General features: G+C 65.9%; 2 protein-coding genes across 3 annotated transcripts; one reads left to right on the top strand and one right to left on the bottom strand.

Annotated features, from left to right (window-relative positions):
- The first annotated feature begins 312 nt into the window (after positions 1 to 312).
- SLC35F6 (solute carrier family 35 member F6) lies at positions 313 to 5970 on the top strand. Its single transcript, XM_082048231.1, has 6 exons — positions 313 to 446; positions 2654 to 2726; positions 2792 to 2963; positions 3555 to 3767; positions 4320 to 4430; positions 5226 to 5970. The coding sequence occupies exons 1-6, from the start codon at positions 370 to 372 to the stop codon at positions 5693 to 5695; spliced, it is 1116 nt and encodes a 371-aa protein (XP_081904357.1). The 5' UTR covers positions 313 to 369; the 3' UTR covers positions 5696 to 5970.
- Positions 5971 to 6326: 356 nt separating this feature from the next.
- Positions 6327 to 12792, bottom strand: CLU (clusterin). 2 transcript variants are annotated; one of them, XM_082047681.1, is made up of 9 exons: positions 12744 to 12792; positions 11507 to 11613; positions 10468 to 10616; positions 10185 to 10355; positions 9171 to 9588; positions 8533 to 8646; positions 7013 to 7257; positions 6632 to 6813; positions 6327 to 6549 (listed from the first exon to the last, which is right to left on the bottom strand). In XM_082047681.1, the coding sequence occupies exons 2-9, from the start codon at positions 11601 to 11603 to the stop codon at positions 6543 to 6545; spliced, it is 1383 nt and encodes a 460-aa protein (XP_081903807.1). In that variant the 5' UTR covers positions 11604 to 11613; positions 12744 to 12792; the 3' UTR covers positions 6327 to 6542. The 2 variants fall into 2 exon arrangements, with proteins under 2 accessions (XP_081903807.1, XP_081903808.1); XM_082047682.1 differs by having other exon boundaries at positions 7013 to 7239; positions 12744 to 12791.
- Positions 12793 to 14006: the final 1214 nt, after the last annotated feature.

Genomic DNA, 14006 nt, shown 5'->3' with positions numbered 1-14006 from the left:
AGGGCAGCACCGGGAAGGGCAGCACAGGGGGCACCGGGACGGGCAGCACCGGGACGGGCAGCGCCGGGACTGGATCCCGGGAGCGCAGGGCCATGGGTATATACTGGCGTGGTTAGAAGTTGGGGGCGGGGTCATATATCCCTGTGGGCGTGGTCAGCGTTGAGAGGCGGGGTCACACAGCCCTGTGGGCGCGGTCAGATGCTGAGGGGCGGGGTCACACAGCCGTGTGGGCGTGTTCAGCCGCTGCGGGGCGGAGCGGGGCCAATCGGGGGCGGAGTTTGCCGGGGCGGTGGGCGGGGCCGTGCGGGCGGGGCGGGGCCGTGGCGCGGCCCGGTGCAGGGCGGGAGCGGCGGCGGCAGCGGCGGGGCCATGGCGTGGTCCCGGTACCAGCTGGGCCTGGCCGCCCTCATGCTGCTCACCGGCTCCATCAACACCCTGGCGGCCAAGTGAGTTCTCCGGGAGGCTGAGGGGGGTCCCGCACCCCGGGGCTGGGGTCCCGCAGCGGCCCTGGGCACCCCCGGGGCTCAGCCCCCCGCAGCTCCCGCGCTCCCCGCGGGGGATTTGAGCTCGGCCTTCGGGGCCTCCATCCCCTCCTTCCGTCACAGGATTGGTCCCCCCCAGGCTCCGGGGGTGTCACGCCCCGGGATGGGCTCCGTGTTCCCTCGTGTGGCCTTGGGGACAGCGGCCCTTGGGCGCCCCAGGCCCGGCTGTGGTCAGGCTGGGTTGGCACAGCCCCCCCCGTGCCCCCCGGCTGGGGAGGTCGCCATGGAACTGGGGGTCAGCCCTGGGCTGGGGTGCCCCATGGACTGGGGTCAGGCCTGGGCTGGGGTGCCCCGTGGGACTGGGGGTCAGGCCTGGGCTGGGGTGCCCATGGGACTGGGGGTGCCCCATGGACTGGGGTCAGGCCTGGGCTGGGGTGCCCCATGAGACTGGGGGTGCCCCATGGACTGGGGGTCAGACCTGGGCTGGGGTGCCCCATGAGACTGGGGGTGCCCCATGGACTGGGGTCAGGCCTGGGCTGGGGTGCCCCATGAGACTGGGGGTGCCCCATGGACTGGGGGTCAGACCTGGGCTGGGGTGCCCCGTGGGTCCCGGGGGGGGCCCGATGGGACTGGAGGTGCTGGTGCTTGCAGTCCAGCTCCTGGTGATGGGGAGGAAAGGGGTGCATGGCCAGGGGGGTGGGGGCTCCTCTTGGGGGTGCTGCCCAGGGGTGCAAATCTGCCGTGGGTGCTGGGGAGGAGCCATGCGAGTGCCCCCCAAAACCAGGCTCCCCACACCCGCTGCAGCTCACCCCAAAAGCCAAAAGGCTGAGTCCCTTCCCTGGGGGAGCCCCCGGGTGCAGCACGATGAGGATGGTGAGAGCTGCCCGGGCAGGGCAGACCTGCCGGGCCGGCTCGTCCCGCTGCCGCCGGGCAGACACCTGCACACCAGCGGGGTTTCAAGCTCCAGCCGGTGTCACGGCAAACCGAGGTCCCTGGGTGGGGAAACTGAGGCAGAGCCGAGCCGGGAGGTGACCCGGGCGCTCAGCCGGCTCACGAGACCCGTGTGTCCCGACAAAGCCTCTTGCGACACCCGCGGCGGGGCTGTGCCGTGTCACCCGGCGCTGACTCACACCGAAATCAAAGCCCCTCGCCAAGTGACGGGGACGGGCTGGGGATTGTCCCGGCCGCTGCTGCTGCCCCGTTTCCCCGAGCTCAGCAGGTCTGCGGTGCAGCTGCCGCTCGGCATCAGCAAAAAAGCATCCGGAGGGGAGTGGGGTGCTGGTCTAGGGGTGCACAGCGGCGTGGGGGTGTGCTGGGGACGGGCACTGTCACCCAGGGGCTGGGGTCCCTAAGGAGGGGACATCCTCACCGAAATGGGCTGTGGGGACAGTCTGTGTTCATCCTGTGCCGCTTGGTGCACCCAAAGAGGGGGTTTGTGCCCCAAAACCGTGGCTGGGGGTGGGAGCAGTGGGAGCTGCTGCCCCCCCAGCCTGCGATGCAGTGTCCTTTGTGTGTCCTGTGACCCTTAGCGCCCAAAGCTTCAAGGTGACACAGAGGGGAGGGAAGGGGTTGGCGTGACCCCACCACGCTGTCGTGGGCTCCCAGGCTTCAGCAGCGACGGGTGTGGGGACACGGGATCATGGGGACACGGGGTCACGGGGACACTGGATCATGGGGACACCCAGTCACGGGGACACAGGATTGTAGTGACACCTGATCAGGGGGACACAGGAGTGTAGGGACACCCGATCATGGGGACACAGTATCACGGGCACAGGGGATTGCAGGACTGCATGACATGAGTGTGGGGACCCCATATCGTGGGGCTGTGCAACGTGGGCACAGGGACACCAGGCCCTGGGGACAACGGGTCACAGGGTTGTGCAACACGGGCGTGGGGACACCAGATTGCAGGGCTGTGCGACACAGGGACACCGGATCGCAGGACTGTGTGACACAGCGGTGTCCATTTCCCCGCCTGTCACTCAGGGCCGGGAGCCGCGCCAGGAGCTGCCGGCAGGTCGGGGCAGCCGCGTCTTTGTCTCCTGTCCCCGCATCTTTGTCTCTTGTGCCCCCGCCTGTCACCTGAGGGGCTGCTGGTCTGGGTGACAGCCCCGCGCTGGGTTTTGGGGTGACCCCCCGCTCTAACCCCCGTCCTCTCTGTCTCACAGATGGGCCGATAACTTCAGCGCTCCCGGCTGCGGGGGTTCGGAGGAGCACGGTTTCCAGCACCCGTTCCTGCAGGTGAGCCCCCCCCAGCACAACGGCTGCGCCGGCCGGACCACCCCCCTGACCCCCTTTTCCCGCAGGCCGTGGGCATGTTCCTGGGGGAATTCTCCTGCCTGGGGGTGTTTTACCTGCTGGTGTGGAGGGATCGGCGGCGGCCGGAGCCCAGCACGGCGCTGGCACAGCCCTTCAACCCGCTGCTCTTCCTGCCGCCCGCCCTCTGCGACATGACCGGGACCAGCATCATGTACGTGGGTGAGTGCTGGGGACGGGGACGTCACTGCTGTCCCCTCTTGGTTGTCCCTGAGGCTGCCGGGCTGTGGGACTCCACGGTACGTTCGGTTTTGGGGAGGGACGCTGAAGGGGTGTGATGGGTTGTGGCAGGACTCGGTGAGTTGTGTTCTTTAACGGGGGGACACGGGGTTCCTGTGGGGCTGTGTCTGGGCATGAAGCAGCTCTGAATGGGGGAGACAGCATTGCTGCCCCTCCCTCTGGCCAATCACCACACTGCTCTTAATTCGGGGAATCATAGAATCATTTTGGTTGGAAAAGACCCTCGAGATCATTGAGTCCAACCGTTACCTGCCCCACGTCCCTGAGAACCTCATGTCCGTCTGTCCAACCCTCCAGGGCTGGTGACTCCAGCACTGCCCTGGGCAGCCTGTTCCAATGCCCTACAGCCCTTTGGGGAAGAAATTGTTCCCCACATCCAACCTCAACCTCCCCTGGCACAACTTGAGGCCGTTTCCTCTGGTTCTTCGCGTGTTCCTTGGGTCAGAGCCCAGCGGTGGCCCCAGTTCGGCTCCAGCACCACACACACTTAGGGGTCTGTCTCTCCCTGTGCAGCCTTGAACATGACCAGCGCCTCCAGCTTCCAGATGCTGCGAGGATCCGTCGTCATCTTCACCGGGCTCCTCTCCGTCGCCTTCCTGGGCCGCAAGCTGGAGCTGAGCCAGTGGCTGGGGATCCTGGTGACCGTGGTGGGGCTGGTGGTGGTGGGGCTGGCGGACCTGCACAGCTCCCACGGCCAGAGGCACAAGCTCAGCGACGTGATCACCGGTACGAGGGGAAGGGGACGGGCAGGGAAATAACCCCCCAGGGCTGTGCCCCCCTTTCTCCTTCCCTTTCCCTTCCTTTCCCCCTTCCTTTCCCCCTTCCTTCCTTCCTTCCTTCCTTCCTTCCTTCCTTCCTTCCTTCCTTCCTTCCTTCCTTCCTTCCTTCCCTCCCTCCCTCCCTCCCTCCCTCCCTCCTTCCCTTCCTCCCTTCCTTACCCTTCCTTCCTTCCCCTTCCTTTCCCTTTACCTTGCCTTCCCCTTCCTTTCCCTTCCCCTTCTCCTTCCTTTCCCTTCCCCTTCTCCTTCCTTTCCCTTCCCCTTCTCCTTCCTTTCCCTTCCCCTTCTCCTTCCTTTCCCTTTCCCTTCCCCTTCCTTTCTCCTTTCCCTTCCCCTTTCCCTTCCCCTCTCCTTTCCCTTTTCCTTCCCCTTCCCTCCTCTCTCCCCCATCTTCCCTTCTCCCCATCTTCTCTCCCTTCTATTTTTCTTTTCCCCATCTTCCTTTTTCCCCTTCCTTCCATCCATACTTCCTCTCCCCTGTCTGTCCTTCTCTCCACAGGTGACCTGCTCATCATCATGGCGCAGGTGGTGGTCGCCATCCAGATGGTGCTGGAGGAGAAGTTCGTCTACAAGCACGACGTGCACCCGCTGCGGGCAGTCGGCACCGAAGGTCTGTTGGGACATCAGTTTGGGGTGCTGAGCACCTGAGGGGCGTCAAATCCTGCAAATCTGGGACAACCCCGGTATCGGTCCAGGCTGGGGATGCAGGGATGGGGAGCAGCCCCGGGAGAAGGACTTGGGGTGCTGGGGTGGGACATTGGCCATGACCCGGCCATGTGCGCTGGCAGCCCAGAAACCACCCGTGTCCTGGGCTGCGTCCCCAGCCCCGTGAGCAGCAGGTTTGGGGGGATCCTGCCCCTCTGCTCCGCTCTGGTGAGACCCCCCTGCAGTGCTGGTCCAGCTCTGGGTCCTCAGCACAGGACACACATGGAGCTGCTGGAGAGGGGCCAGAGCAGCCCCAGGAATGACCCGAGGCTGGAACAGCTCTGCTGGGGACAGGTGAGAGAGTTGGGGTGTTCAGCTGGAGAAGAGAAGCTCTGGGGAGACCTTAGTGCGGCCTTTCAGTGCTTAAAAGGGGCCGAGAAGAAAGATGGGGACAGACTTTTGAGCAGGTCCTGTTGTGATAGGACAAGGGGTGATGGTTTTAAACCAAAGGAGGGAGATTCAGGCCGGACATGATGCAGAAATTGTTTGTGCTGAGGGTGGTGAGAGCCTGGCCCAGGTTGGCCAGAGAGGTGGTGGCTGAACCATCCCTGGAGACATCCCAGGCCAGGCTGGACGGGGCTCTGAGCAGCCTGAGCTGGTGCAGATGTCCCTGCTCATGGCAGGGGGGACTGGGGGAGCTTTAAGGTCCCTTCAATCCAAACCACCCTGTGATTTGGTGATTTTTTGACATCCCCCCCAGGTTTTTTCGGCTTCCTCATCCTGGCCCTGCTCCTGGTGCCCATGTACTACATCCCCGCGGGCGGTTTCAGCGGGAACCCTCGCCGGACGCTGGAAGACGCCCTGGACGCCTTTTGCCAGATTGGCCACCAGCCCCTGATCGCGCTGGCGCTGCTGGGGAACATCGGCAGCATCGCCTTCTTCAACTTCGCCGGCATCAGCGTCACCAAGGAGATCAGCGCCACCACCCGCATGGTGCTGGACAGTCTCCGGACCCTCGTCATCTGGGCCGTCAGCTTGGCCGTGGGCTGGGAGACCTTCCACGGCCTGGAGGTTTTGGGGTTCGGGGTTCTGCTGACGGGGGCTGCTCTGTACAACGGGCTGCACCGGCCGCTGCTCGCCCGGCTGCGCCGGCGCGGGGACGAGAGCGGCGGCGCCGAACGGGAGGGTTTGCTGCATGGGGACAGCACGGCCATCAACAGCGACAGCTGAGCCCCGCGCCTGTGGGACCCTGGGCTTTATTTCCCTGGATCATTGTCCCTTGTCCCCTCCTCGGGGGGCTCGGCGTGGTGGTGGGGACACCGTGGTGGGGGGGACACCGTGGTGGCACCAGTGGCCGCTGTCCTGCTGTTATTTGCAGGATAAACCTGTCCCGGCCTCGCTGGGAGGGGACAGCGGCGCTGGGCATGTCCTTCCTTGTCTGGGGGGGAGATATTGAAGCCTCTGCCCCTGTTCCCAAGGGGCTCCAGTGCGGGGGGGCTGTGGGGGGGTTGGGGCTGGTCCCGCTGCTCCCCAACTTGTGTCTCCCCCCAGTAAAGAGCATCTGCCCGTGAGTCGCTCCCTGGGTGTTTGTGCTGTTGTGGGGTCCCTGTGGGGCTGGGGAACGGGGTGGGGACCCCCCTGGGCCCTGCTGTCCCCAGGGGACAGTTGGTGCTGTGTCCCCCCCATCACGCTGACCCTGCAGGACTTATCACCCATGTCCCCAAGGGATGAGAGCACCGGGACCTCTTTCCAGGGGCAGAGGGACAAGGCAGCAAGCCCCAGTGTCCTTGGGGGCCTGCCTGCCCGCCCCAGTTTGGGGGGGGGTTACATCCTGCCCTCTCCATTTCACAACACCCAACGCTCATCCTGTTTCTACAACGTTTATTTGCTATGTGGGGGATGCGCCCCAAAGAGTTGAGCACAGTCGGGGGGTTCGGCTCTACCTTTATTTCCTCTCTGTTTCGGGGCCCGTGGTGGGACCCTGGCAGCGGCGGGGGGGGAGCAGCGGCGTTCGGCCCCCCCAGCATGGGATGGGGTGATGGGGGGTGCTCGGTGGGGCAGGGGCAGCATCGCCCGGCTACTCTCTGTGGGATAAAGGATTTTGAGGGTGAGGCACGGCCTGGCCACCCCATCTCCACCGTGGGGATTTGGGGGTCACGGACTCACACGACGTTTTGCTTGTAGTGCCGAAGCGCCTGCTCGGCCACCAGCTCCATGAAGCGCGGGTCGTCCCAGGAGATGTCCCCGGGCACGGTGAGGGACAGCGGCTCCGAGTCGAACAGCTGCACCGTCACCTGCGTGTCGGGGGGCGCCGAGGGGTCCTCGGGGTTGGGAGCCTTGGACAGGACCTGGAAAAGCAGGGGACACACAAAGGGAGAGCCGGGCTAGTCCCCCGCGCTGGCCCCTGGCCCTGGCAGCGGCGCAGCCGCCGCTTTTGTGCCCGGCCGGGCTCACAATCGCCTCTTTCTCCCCCTGACCCACTTTCCGCGGCTACAAAACCGGCGGCGGGACGGGGGCGTTTGGAGCCCCGCGGCCGCGGGGACGCACCGTGGTGACCTGCAGGAAGCCGTCGGTGCCCTGGGTGAGGTTGGCCAGGCGGGACACCCAGCCGAACTGGCGGTTGAGCTGCTCCAGGAGGCTGCTGGTGTTGAGCATCTCGGCCTGGAAGGCGCGGAGCAGCTCGTCGTAGCGGCGGGTGAAGCGCTCGGCCAGGCGCAGCGCGTCCTCCAGCTGCTCCCGCAGCTGCTGCTGCGCGGGGTCGGTCTGCTGGCAGTCTGGGGGGGCACGGGGAGCTTTGGGGGTGTCAGGGTGCCGGGGTTCGCCCCAGCCCCGCTGCTGGAACCCCCCTTGCACCCAGCTGCATCTCATCCCCGCAACCCCCGTGCGTGCACCGCTTGCACCCCACCAAGTCTCAGCCCCGCTGCCTGCACCCCCTCGCACCCCACTGCATCTCATTCCCTCATCCCAGTGCCTGTAGCCCTTTAAACCCCACTGCATTTAACCCCCTCACCTCCAGCCCCAGTGCTTGTATCCTCTTGCACCCCAACACATTTTATAGCCTCAACCCCAACCCTGGTGTATCCACCCCCTTGCACCCCACAGCATCTTACCCCCTCACCTCCAGTGCCTGCACCTTCTTGCATTTAACCCCCTCAACCCCAGCCCCAGTGCATGCGCCCCCTTGCACCCCACAGCATCTAATGCACTCACTCCCATGCCTGCACCCCTTTAAACCCCACTGCATTTAACCCACTCACCTCCAACCCCAACATGCACACCCCCTTGCACCCCACTGTATTTCATCCCCACACCAACCCTGCTGCCTGCACCCCTTGCACCCCACAGCATCTTATATCCTCACTCCAGTGCCTGCACTCATTTAAACCCCACTGCATTTAACCCCCGCACCCCCAGCTCCAGTGCCTGCACCCCACTGTATTTCATCCCTGTGCCCCCAGCCCCACTGCATGCACCCCCTTGCACTCCACCACATTTTATCCCCTCACCCCAAATTCTGGTGCATCCACCCCTTTGCACCCCTCAGCATCTTATCCCCTCACCCCCCGTGTCTGCACCCCCTTTAAACCCCACTGCACCATATCCTCTCACCTCCAAGTGCGTGCACCTTCTTGCATTCAACCCCCCAACCCCAGCCCCAGTGCATGCACCCCCTTGCACCCCACAGCATCTTATGCACTCACCCCCAGTGCCTATACCCCTTTAAATCCCACCGTATTTCATCCCCTCACCCCCAGCCCCAATGTGTGCACCCCCTTGCACTCCACCACATTTTATCCCCTCAGCCCCAACCCTGGTGCATCCACCCCTTTGCACCCCTCAGCATCTTATCCCCCCCCCCCCTGTGTGTGCACCCCTTTAAACCCCACTGCACATCATCCCCTCAGCCCCAAGTGCATTAACCCCCTTGCATCCCAGTGCACCCCATCCCTGGTGCCTGCACCACCTTATACCCCAGCGCATCTCATCCCCTCATCCCCAGTGCCTACACCCCCTTGCACCCCACCCCCTAAATGTGTCCATCCCACCCTCCCCGTCCCCCCGCTGACCCACGGCGAGGATGTCCCGGCACTTCTCGCACTCATCGCGCATCCGCAGGCAGCCGGCCGAGTTCCTCCGGATCTCCCGACACACCATGCGGTCGTCGCTGAAGTTACGGGACTCTGCGGAGAGCACCCCAAAACCACCACGGTGCGGGGGGCAGCACCACAGACCCCCAACCCCAGGGCAGAGCTGCGGCGCCAACACCCCGGGGTGCCACGGCGGGGCATTAAAGTGCTTTTCGCGGGGAATTTCCCCCCGCCGGCTGTTTGTTCCGAAGGGCAGCGCTCCCTGCCAGCCCGCGTTTCGAAATCGCCGTTTCCCAGCCGCCGGGGCCGCGGTGGCAGACGGTGACGGCACCGGCACTCGGGCAAAACAAACACCTTCCCGAAACGGCGGCGGCTCCGGCAGCCAAGATTTAAGTGGTGGGTGGGGGGGGAACCCAAAAAACACCCGGCAAAGCAAACAGTGGAGCCTGTGATTCCTGGGCTCCCATGGGGATTCCCTGATGTGTCGTTGAGCTCATCCTCTAAATTAGTCACCCCTTAATAAGAAGGGGGGGCTTGCCGGGAATTCTGGCCATAAGAACGCTGCTTCCAGCCGAACTGGGGGACCCACGACCCCCACCCGTGGACGAGCACCCTACCTGAGCCGAGGGTGCCCATGGGGCGCTCCCAGCCGCCCTGCACCTCGTCCAGCATCCGCTGCGTCATCTCGAAGAGCGGCTGGAAGAGGCGGTGGAAGCCGTGGTGGGGATGCTGGAACAAGGGATGCAGCTCCCGGGAAAACCTCTGGCTGCGCGGGACCAGGCGGACGCGCTGGACCGGGGGGCGGAAAGCCTTGCGGAACCCGCCGAAGGGCACTGGGAAGAAGGGGTGAATGCGGCCGTAGACTTGGGTGCTGTCCTGGAAGATGTCATCCACCTCGTCCTCCAGCAAACCGAATCGTTCTTCCAGGTCCTCAAACTGCCGCTCCTGGCGCTGGTCGCGCTCCAGCAGCGAGTCGATGCGCTCGCCGTTCACCCAGATGGAGAACGGGGACGAACGGTTGAGGAATTCCTCCAACTGCCGGGCAGGGGAGAATCACAGAATGTCAGGGGTTGAAGGACCCTGGAAAGCTCATCCAGTGCAATCCCCCCATGGAGCAGGAACACCCAGATGAGGTTCCACAGGAAGGTGTCCAGGCGGGTTGGAATGTCTGCACAGAAGGAGACTCCACAACCCCCCTGGGCAGCCTGGGCCAGGCTCTGCCACCCTCACCCCAACAAGTTGCTTCTCCTCTTCCAGTGGAACCTCCTGTGTTCCAGTTTGCACCCATTGCCCCTTGTCCTGTCCCTGGTTGTCACCAGAAGAGCCTGGCTCCATCCTCCTGACACTCCCCGTTTCCATATTGATCCCCAGGAATGAGTCCCCCCTCAGTGTCCTCTTGTCCAGCTCCAGAGCCCCAGCTCCCTCAGCCTTTCCTCCCATGGGAGATGCTCCACTCCCTGCAGCATCTTGGTGGCTGCGCTGGACTCTCTCCAGCAGTTCCCTGTCCTGCTGGAACTGAGGGGCCACAACTGGACACAAGATTCCAGATGCAAAGGATCACACCAAAGAAAACCCCACCCCACAAATCCCTCCGTTCCCAGCAGCACCGCTGCTGCGGTCCCAGCTCTCACCTGCCGCCCCACCAGCCCGGAGCCGCTGTGGCAGGTTCGGGAGTAGAAGCGCATGCAGGTGTGTTTGAGGCAGGGCTTGCACTCCTCCCACAGCGCCAGCATCGTCTCGTTGCAAACCTCCTGCTTGGCCGCCAGCTGCTGCTCCTTGTCCCGCGCCAGCTGAACCGCCTCCTGCAAAGCACCCGCATCCAGAACGGCACCCAGCACCCCCGGGAACAGCATCCCCCGGACCCTCCGGATGCATCCCAGCCCGGGTACCACCGCCCTCCTCATCCTCGCTCACCTCCTTCCTCCTCTTGGTCTCCTCCAGCGTGTGCAGGATGGCTTGGTGGTCCTTGCTGGTCTTGTCCATGAGGGTCTTCATCTGCTTCACCCCGTTGATGGCGTTTTCCACCTCCGTGTCGATGTATTTGCTGCCAGCCGCTGACATCTCTGGCAGGGAGGGGGAGGAAGAGCGTCCCTCACCCGCTGCTCCCGGGGTGGGGGGAGCCCCACCAGCACACACAAGTATTTGGGGGGGCAGAGTCCTGTTTGCTCAGCAACGGCCCCATTCCAGTTCATAGAACCCAAGAGAAGTGACCCAAAAATCCCACCCAGGCTGGAGCCGCATCTCGCTGCCCATCACCCCGACATTGGGGCAGCGCTGCCGTGAGTTCCCCCCACCTGCCCCCCAGGAATGGCCTCACGCCGAGGTGGCCATCGGGCTGTGCTGTCCCCATCCGGTCATTGTCACCAGCTCTCGCTGTGCCCACCCCAGCCCCGGGAGACCTCTGGGGGGAGAATCTTCCTTTCTTGCCCCCCCAAAAGCATCCAGCCCCAACACTGCGTTCCCATCTCACTCAGGGATGACGTTGTGCCCCCCCCAGGGATGATGCTGTGCCCCCCAATCCAGCCACCCCCAGGGATGACATGGTGCCCCCCAGGGATCATGTTGTGCCCCCCTCCAAACTGCCCCGCCAGGCATGACGCTGTGCCCCCCCCAAGGGATGACGCTGTGCCCCCCTCCAAGCAGCCCCCCCCACGGATGATGCTGTGCTCCCCCTATCCAGCCACCCCCAGGGATGACGCCGTGGCCCCCAGGGATGACGCCGTGCCCCTCCATCCAGCGCCCCCCGTGGACACAGCCCGCCCCCCCCTCCACCCCACAGCCATCCCATTTGCTCCCCCAGCCTACAGGGAACAATCTCTCCCCCAATTAAAAGCTGTGCCCCCCCCAACCCATTGGGTCCAGCATCCCCCCACCCAGCGCTGCCTGGGGTGCTGCCAGACCCCCCGCGCCCCCCACCCCACGACCCCCACCCGGGCTGTCCCCCCCCACTCACGCTTGAGCTCGCTGGGGGGGACGAGGGCCTGGCCCCCCCGCCCGGCGAGCAGGAGCCCGAGCAGCGCGAGCGGCAGCAGCGCCATGGTCCCGGCCATGGTCCCGTCCCTGCAGGCAGCGGGGGGGTCAGAGCAGGATCCGCCCCCACCCCCCCGGCCACGGGGCTCTGAGTCAGCAGCAGGGACCAGCCCCCCCCTCCTCCCCGGGCATCGCTTTGGGGACACGGCGATGATTGAGCTAATGCTGCGTTACCCAGGGGGGCCGGGGGCTGCAGCGCATCCCCATGGGGGGGGCTCTGGGCAGGGGGGTCCTGCTCGCAGCCCTGGCTGGGGGGGCAGGATGTGTAGCCTGTGTTCCCCCCCACCTGCCTGCGGGACAAACAAGCCCCAGGCCCAGGGCCAGGCAGGGCGGGCGGCCAAGGCAGTGACCAGGCACAGATTCCCCCCCACCGTGAGAGCCAGCGCTGCTTTTCTGTTACCCAGCAGGGATGGAGAAGGGCTGGGGGGGCTCTAAGGAGCGGGGGGGGGCAAAGCCAGGGCAGCTCTGAACCCCTGCCAGCTGCAGGCAGGGTTGGGCACAGCTGGCAGGACCCCGGCCTCCCCGAAAAGTGTCATGCCCAAGGCACCCGGGGCTGCGCAATATCGGGGCTTCCAACCGCCCCTCCCCCGCAAAAAAAGTTTGTGCAATGGCCCAGCTGCGGTGGGGCTCTGCCCGCCCCCCCCCGGTGCCCTGCAGCACTGCAGCACCCATTGCAGCCCCCATTGCAGCACCGCTGCACCCCCCTGCCCTGCTGCCCCTCCCCAGCGCTGCCCCCTAAATAACCCCCCATCCCGCCCCAGCTCCATCCCGCCCGACCCGGGGCATTGTGGGAAACTCCTGCTCAATGGGCTGAGCATCCAGCCACCGCATCACCCCCCCAGCACAGTGCGGAGGGGTGGGCGGCACCCCGGGGTGCACGGCCCCCAGCTCTGCCCCAACAGCAGCTGCCCCACACCCATGGGTTGCTGTGCACCCCCAAAACAAGCGTGAAGCACCCAGTCCTCCCACAGCCAGGGCAGTGGCACCCCAGGGAGCACCCCGGGGAGGGGTGGGGGGGTTCCAGCACCGGCTGAGACCGGGCAGAGCTCATGGCAGGGATGGGGAGATGAGGAGGAGATGGGGAGACGGGGATGGAGGGACAGGGATGGCATGGGGGGCGGACAGGGATGGGGGGACAGGGATGGGATGGGGATCCGTACCTGCACCCCGCCGCCCTGGCCGGCTCCACCGCACCCGCCCCCGCCCGCCCCTATTTATCCGGCCGCGGCCCCGCGGGTCCGCCCCGCTCCGGCCCCGGAGCTTTCTGGAACCGGCGGGACCGGCCCCGTCCCCCCCGCGGCCCGTTTCCCGTTCTCCCCCGCGCCCCGACGCCGCGGGGTTGGGCGTGGTGCCGCTCGCACATCCCGCCTCGCCGCCGGTGGGCATCGCCCCCCCAAAAAACGGGGCTGTGGGGGGGACGAGACACGGGGACCTCGCATTCTACTCGCACTCCCCCTGGGGTTCACAAAATCCGGCGGGGAAAACCTCCCCAGACATTGCGCAGCCTTTATTATCCCATCCCGGGGGGGCCGGTGCGGACGGGTCATCCCCTCCCCACCCGCGTACCCAGCGGGGGCTGCGTGGGACCCCCCCCCAGCTCCTTCACCCCCGGCCCAGCTGCAACATCCGCCGCTGCCACGGGGGAAACTGAGGCACGGGGGAAACAAACTGAGGCACAAGGGAAACTGAGGCACGGGGGAAACTGAGGCACGGGCCCCACCCGCCTCCGCTCCCGGCCATGCCCCCCCCCCGCACAGCCCGAAACCGCAGCTCCCCCCCGGGGCTATAAACAACTTCGCAGCTGCTGGTCACGGCCCAGCGCCCGAACGCCGCCTGGGGAACTGGAGGAACTGGTTGGCGCCCAGTAAAGAGGCGGGGCCGGCGCGCAGGGGCTGGGGAGCTGCTGATCCCCCCCCGCCCCGTTCCGGGCGGTGGGAGGTGCCCACGGCCCCGCGGGACCGGAGCCGCCCCCGGGAGCGCTGCCCAGCGCGCACGGACGGTACCTGGGACGGGACGGGACGTGCCGGGCGGGGGGTACACGGGCCCCCCGGAGCGTGTGGGAGACACTTGGGTGCGTGTTGTCCCCGGACACGCGTGTGCACGGGAGGGTGATGGGGGTGCGAGATCTTCCGGGACTGTGTAAGGGACATGTCGGTGCATGTTCTGCCAGGACGGTGCCGGGGGGAGCCTGGGAAGGTGGGTGCAGGTTCGGGGGTTTAAGGAGGGGCTGGTGCTTCACCCAGCCCCCCGCACCCCCTTTTCTAGGGGCTTCACACCCCGCTCTGCTCCCCGCAGCCCCAGCGCACGTGGAGGAGGGGACATCTCCGTGGAAGGGGGGACTTCCCCGAGCAGGAGCCATCTTGGTCTGACATCCGAGCAACCTTCCTCTTCCTCCTCCAGCCTCCTCTTCCTCCCCCAGCACA

Source organism: Streptopelia decaocto, assembly GCF_964273445.1.
Source record: "Streptopelia decaocto genome assembly, chromosome: 3".
Lineage (NCBI taxonomy): Eukaryota > Metazoa > Chordata > Aves > Columbiformes > Columbidae > Streptopelia > Streptopelia decaocto.
This window is presented reverse-complemented; position numbering and strand designations above follow the sequence as displayed.

Excerpts from the sequence above, each read along its gene's own strand:
- SLC35F6 (XM_082048231.1), top strand. The coding sequence starts at position 370 with ATGGCGTGGTCCCGGTACCAGCTGGGCCTGGCCGCCCTCATGCTGCTC. Across the intron at positions 2,727-2,791 it reads TCCAGCACCCGTTCCTGCAG|GCCGTGGGCATGTTCCTGGG; the intron begins GTGAGCCCCCCC and ends CTTTTCCCGCAG. Across the intron at positions 3,768-4,319 it reads GCTCAGCGACGTGATCACCG|GTGACCTGCTCATCATCATG; the intron begins GTACGAGGGGAA and ends TTCTCTCCACAG.
- CLU (XM_082047681.1), bottom strand. The coding sequence starts at position 11,603 with ATGGCCGGGACCATGGCGCTGCTGCCGCTCGCGCTGCTCGGGCTCCTG. Across the intron at positions 10,356-10,467 it reads AGACCAAGAGGAGGAAGGAG|GAGGCGGTTCAGCTGGCGCG; the intron begins GTGAGCGAGGAT and ends GGTGCTTTGCAG. Across the intron at positions 7,258-8,532 it reads CCGGGACATCCTCGCCGTGG|CTCCCCGTGCCCCCCCAGAC; the intron begins GTCAGCGGGGGG and ends ACACCCCCAAAG.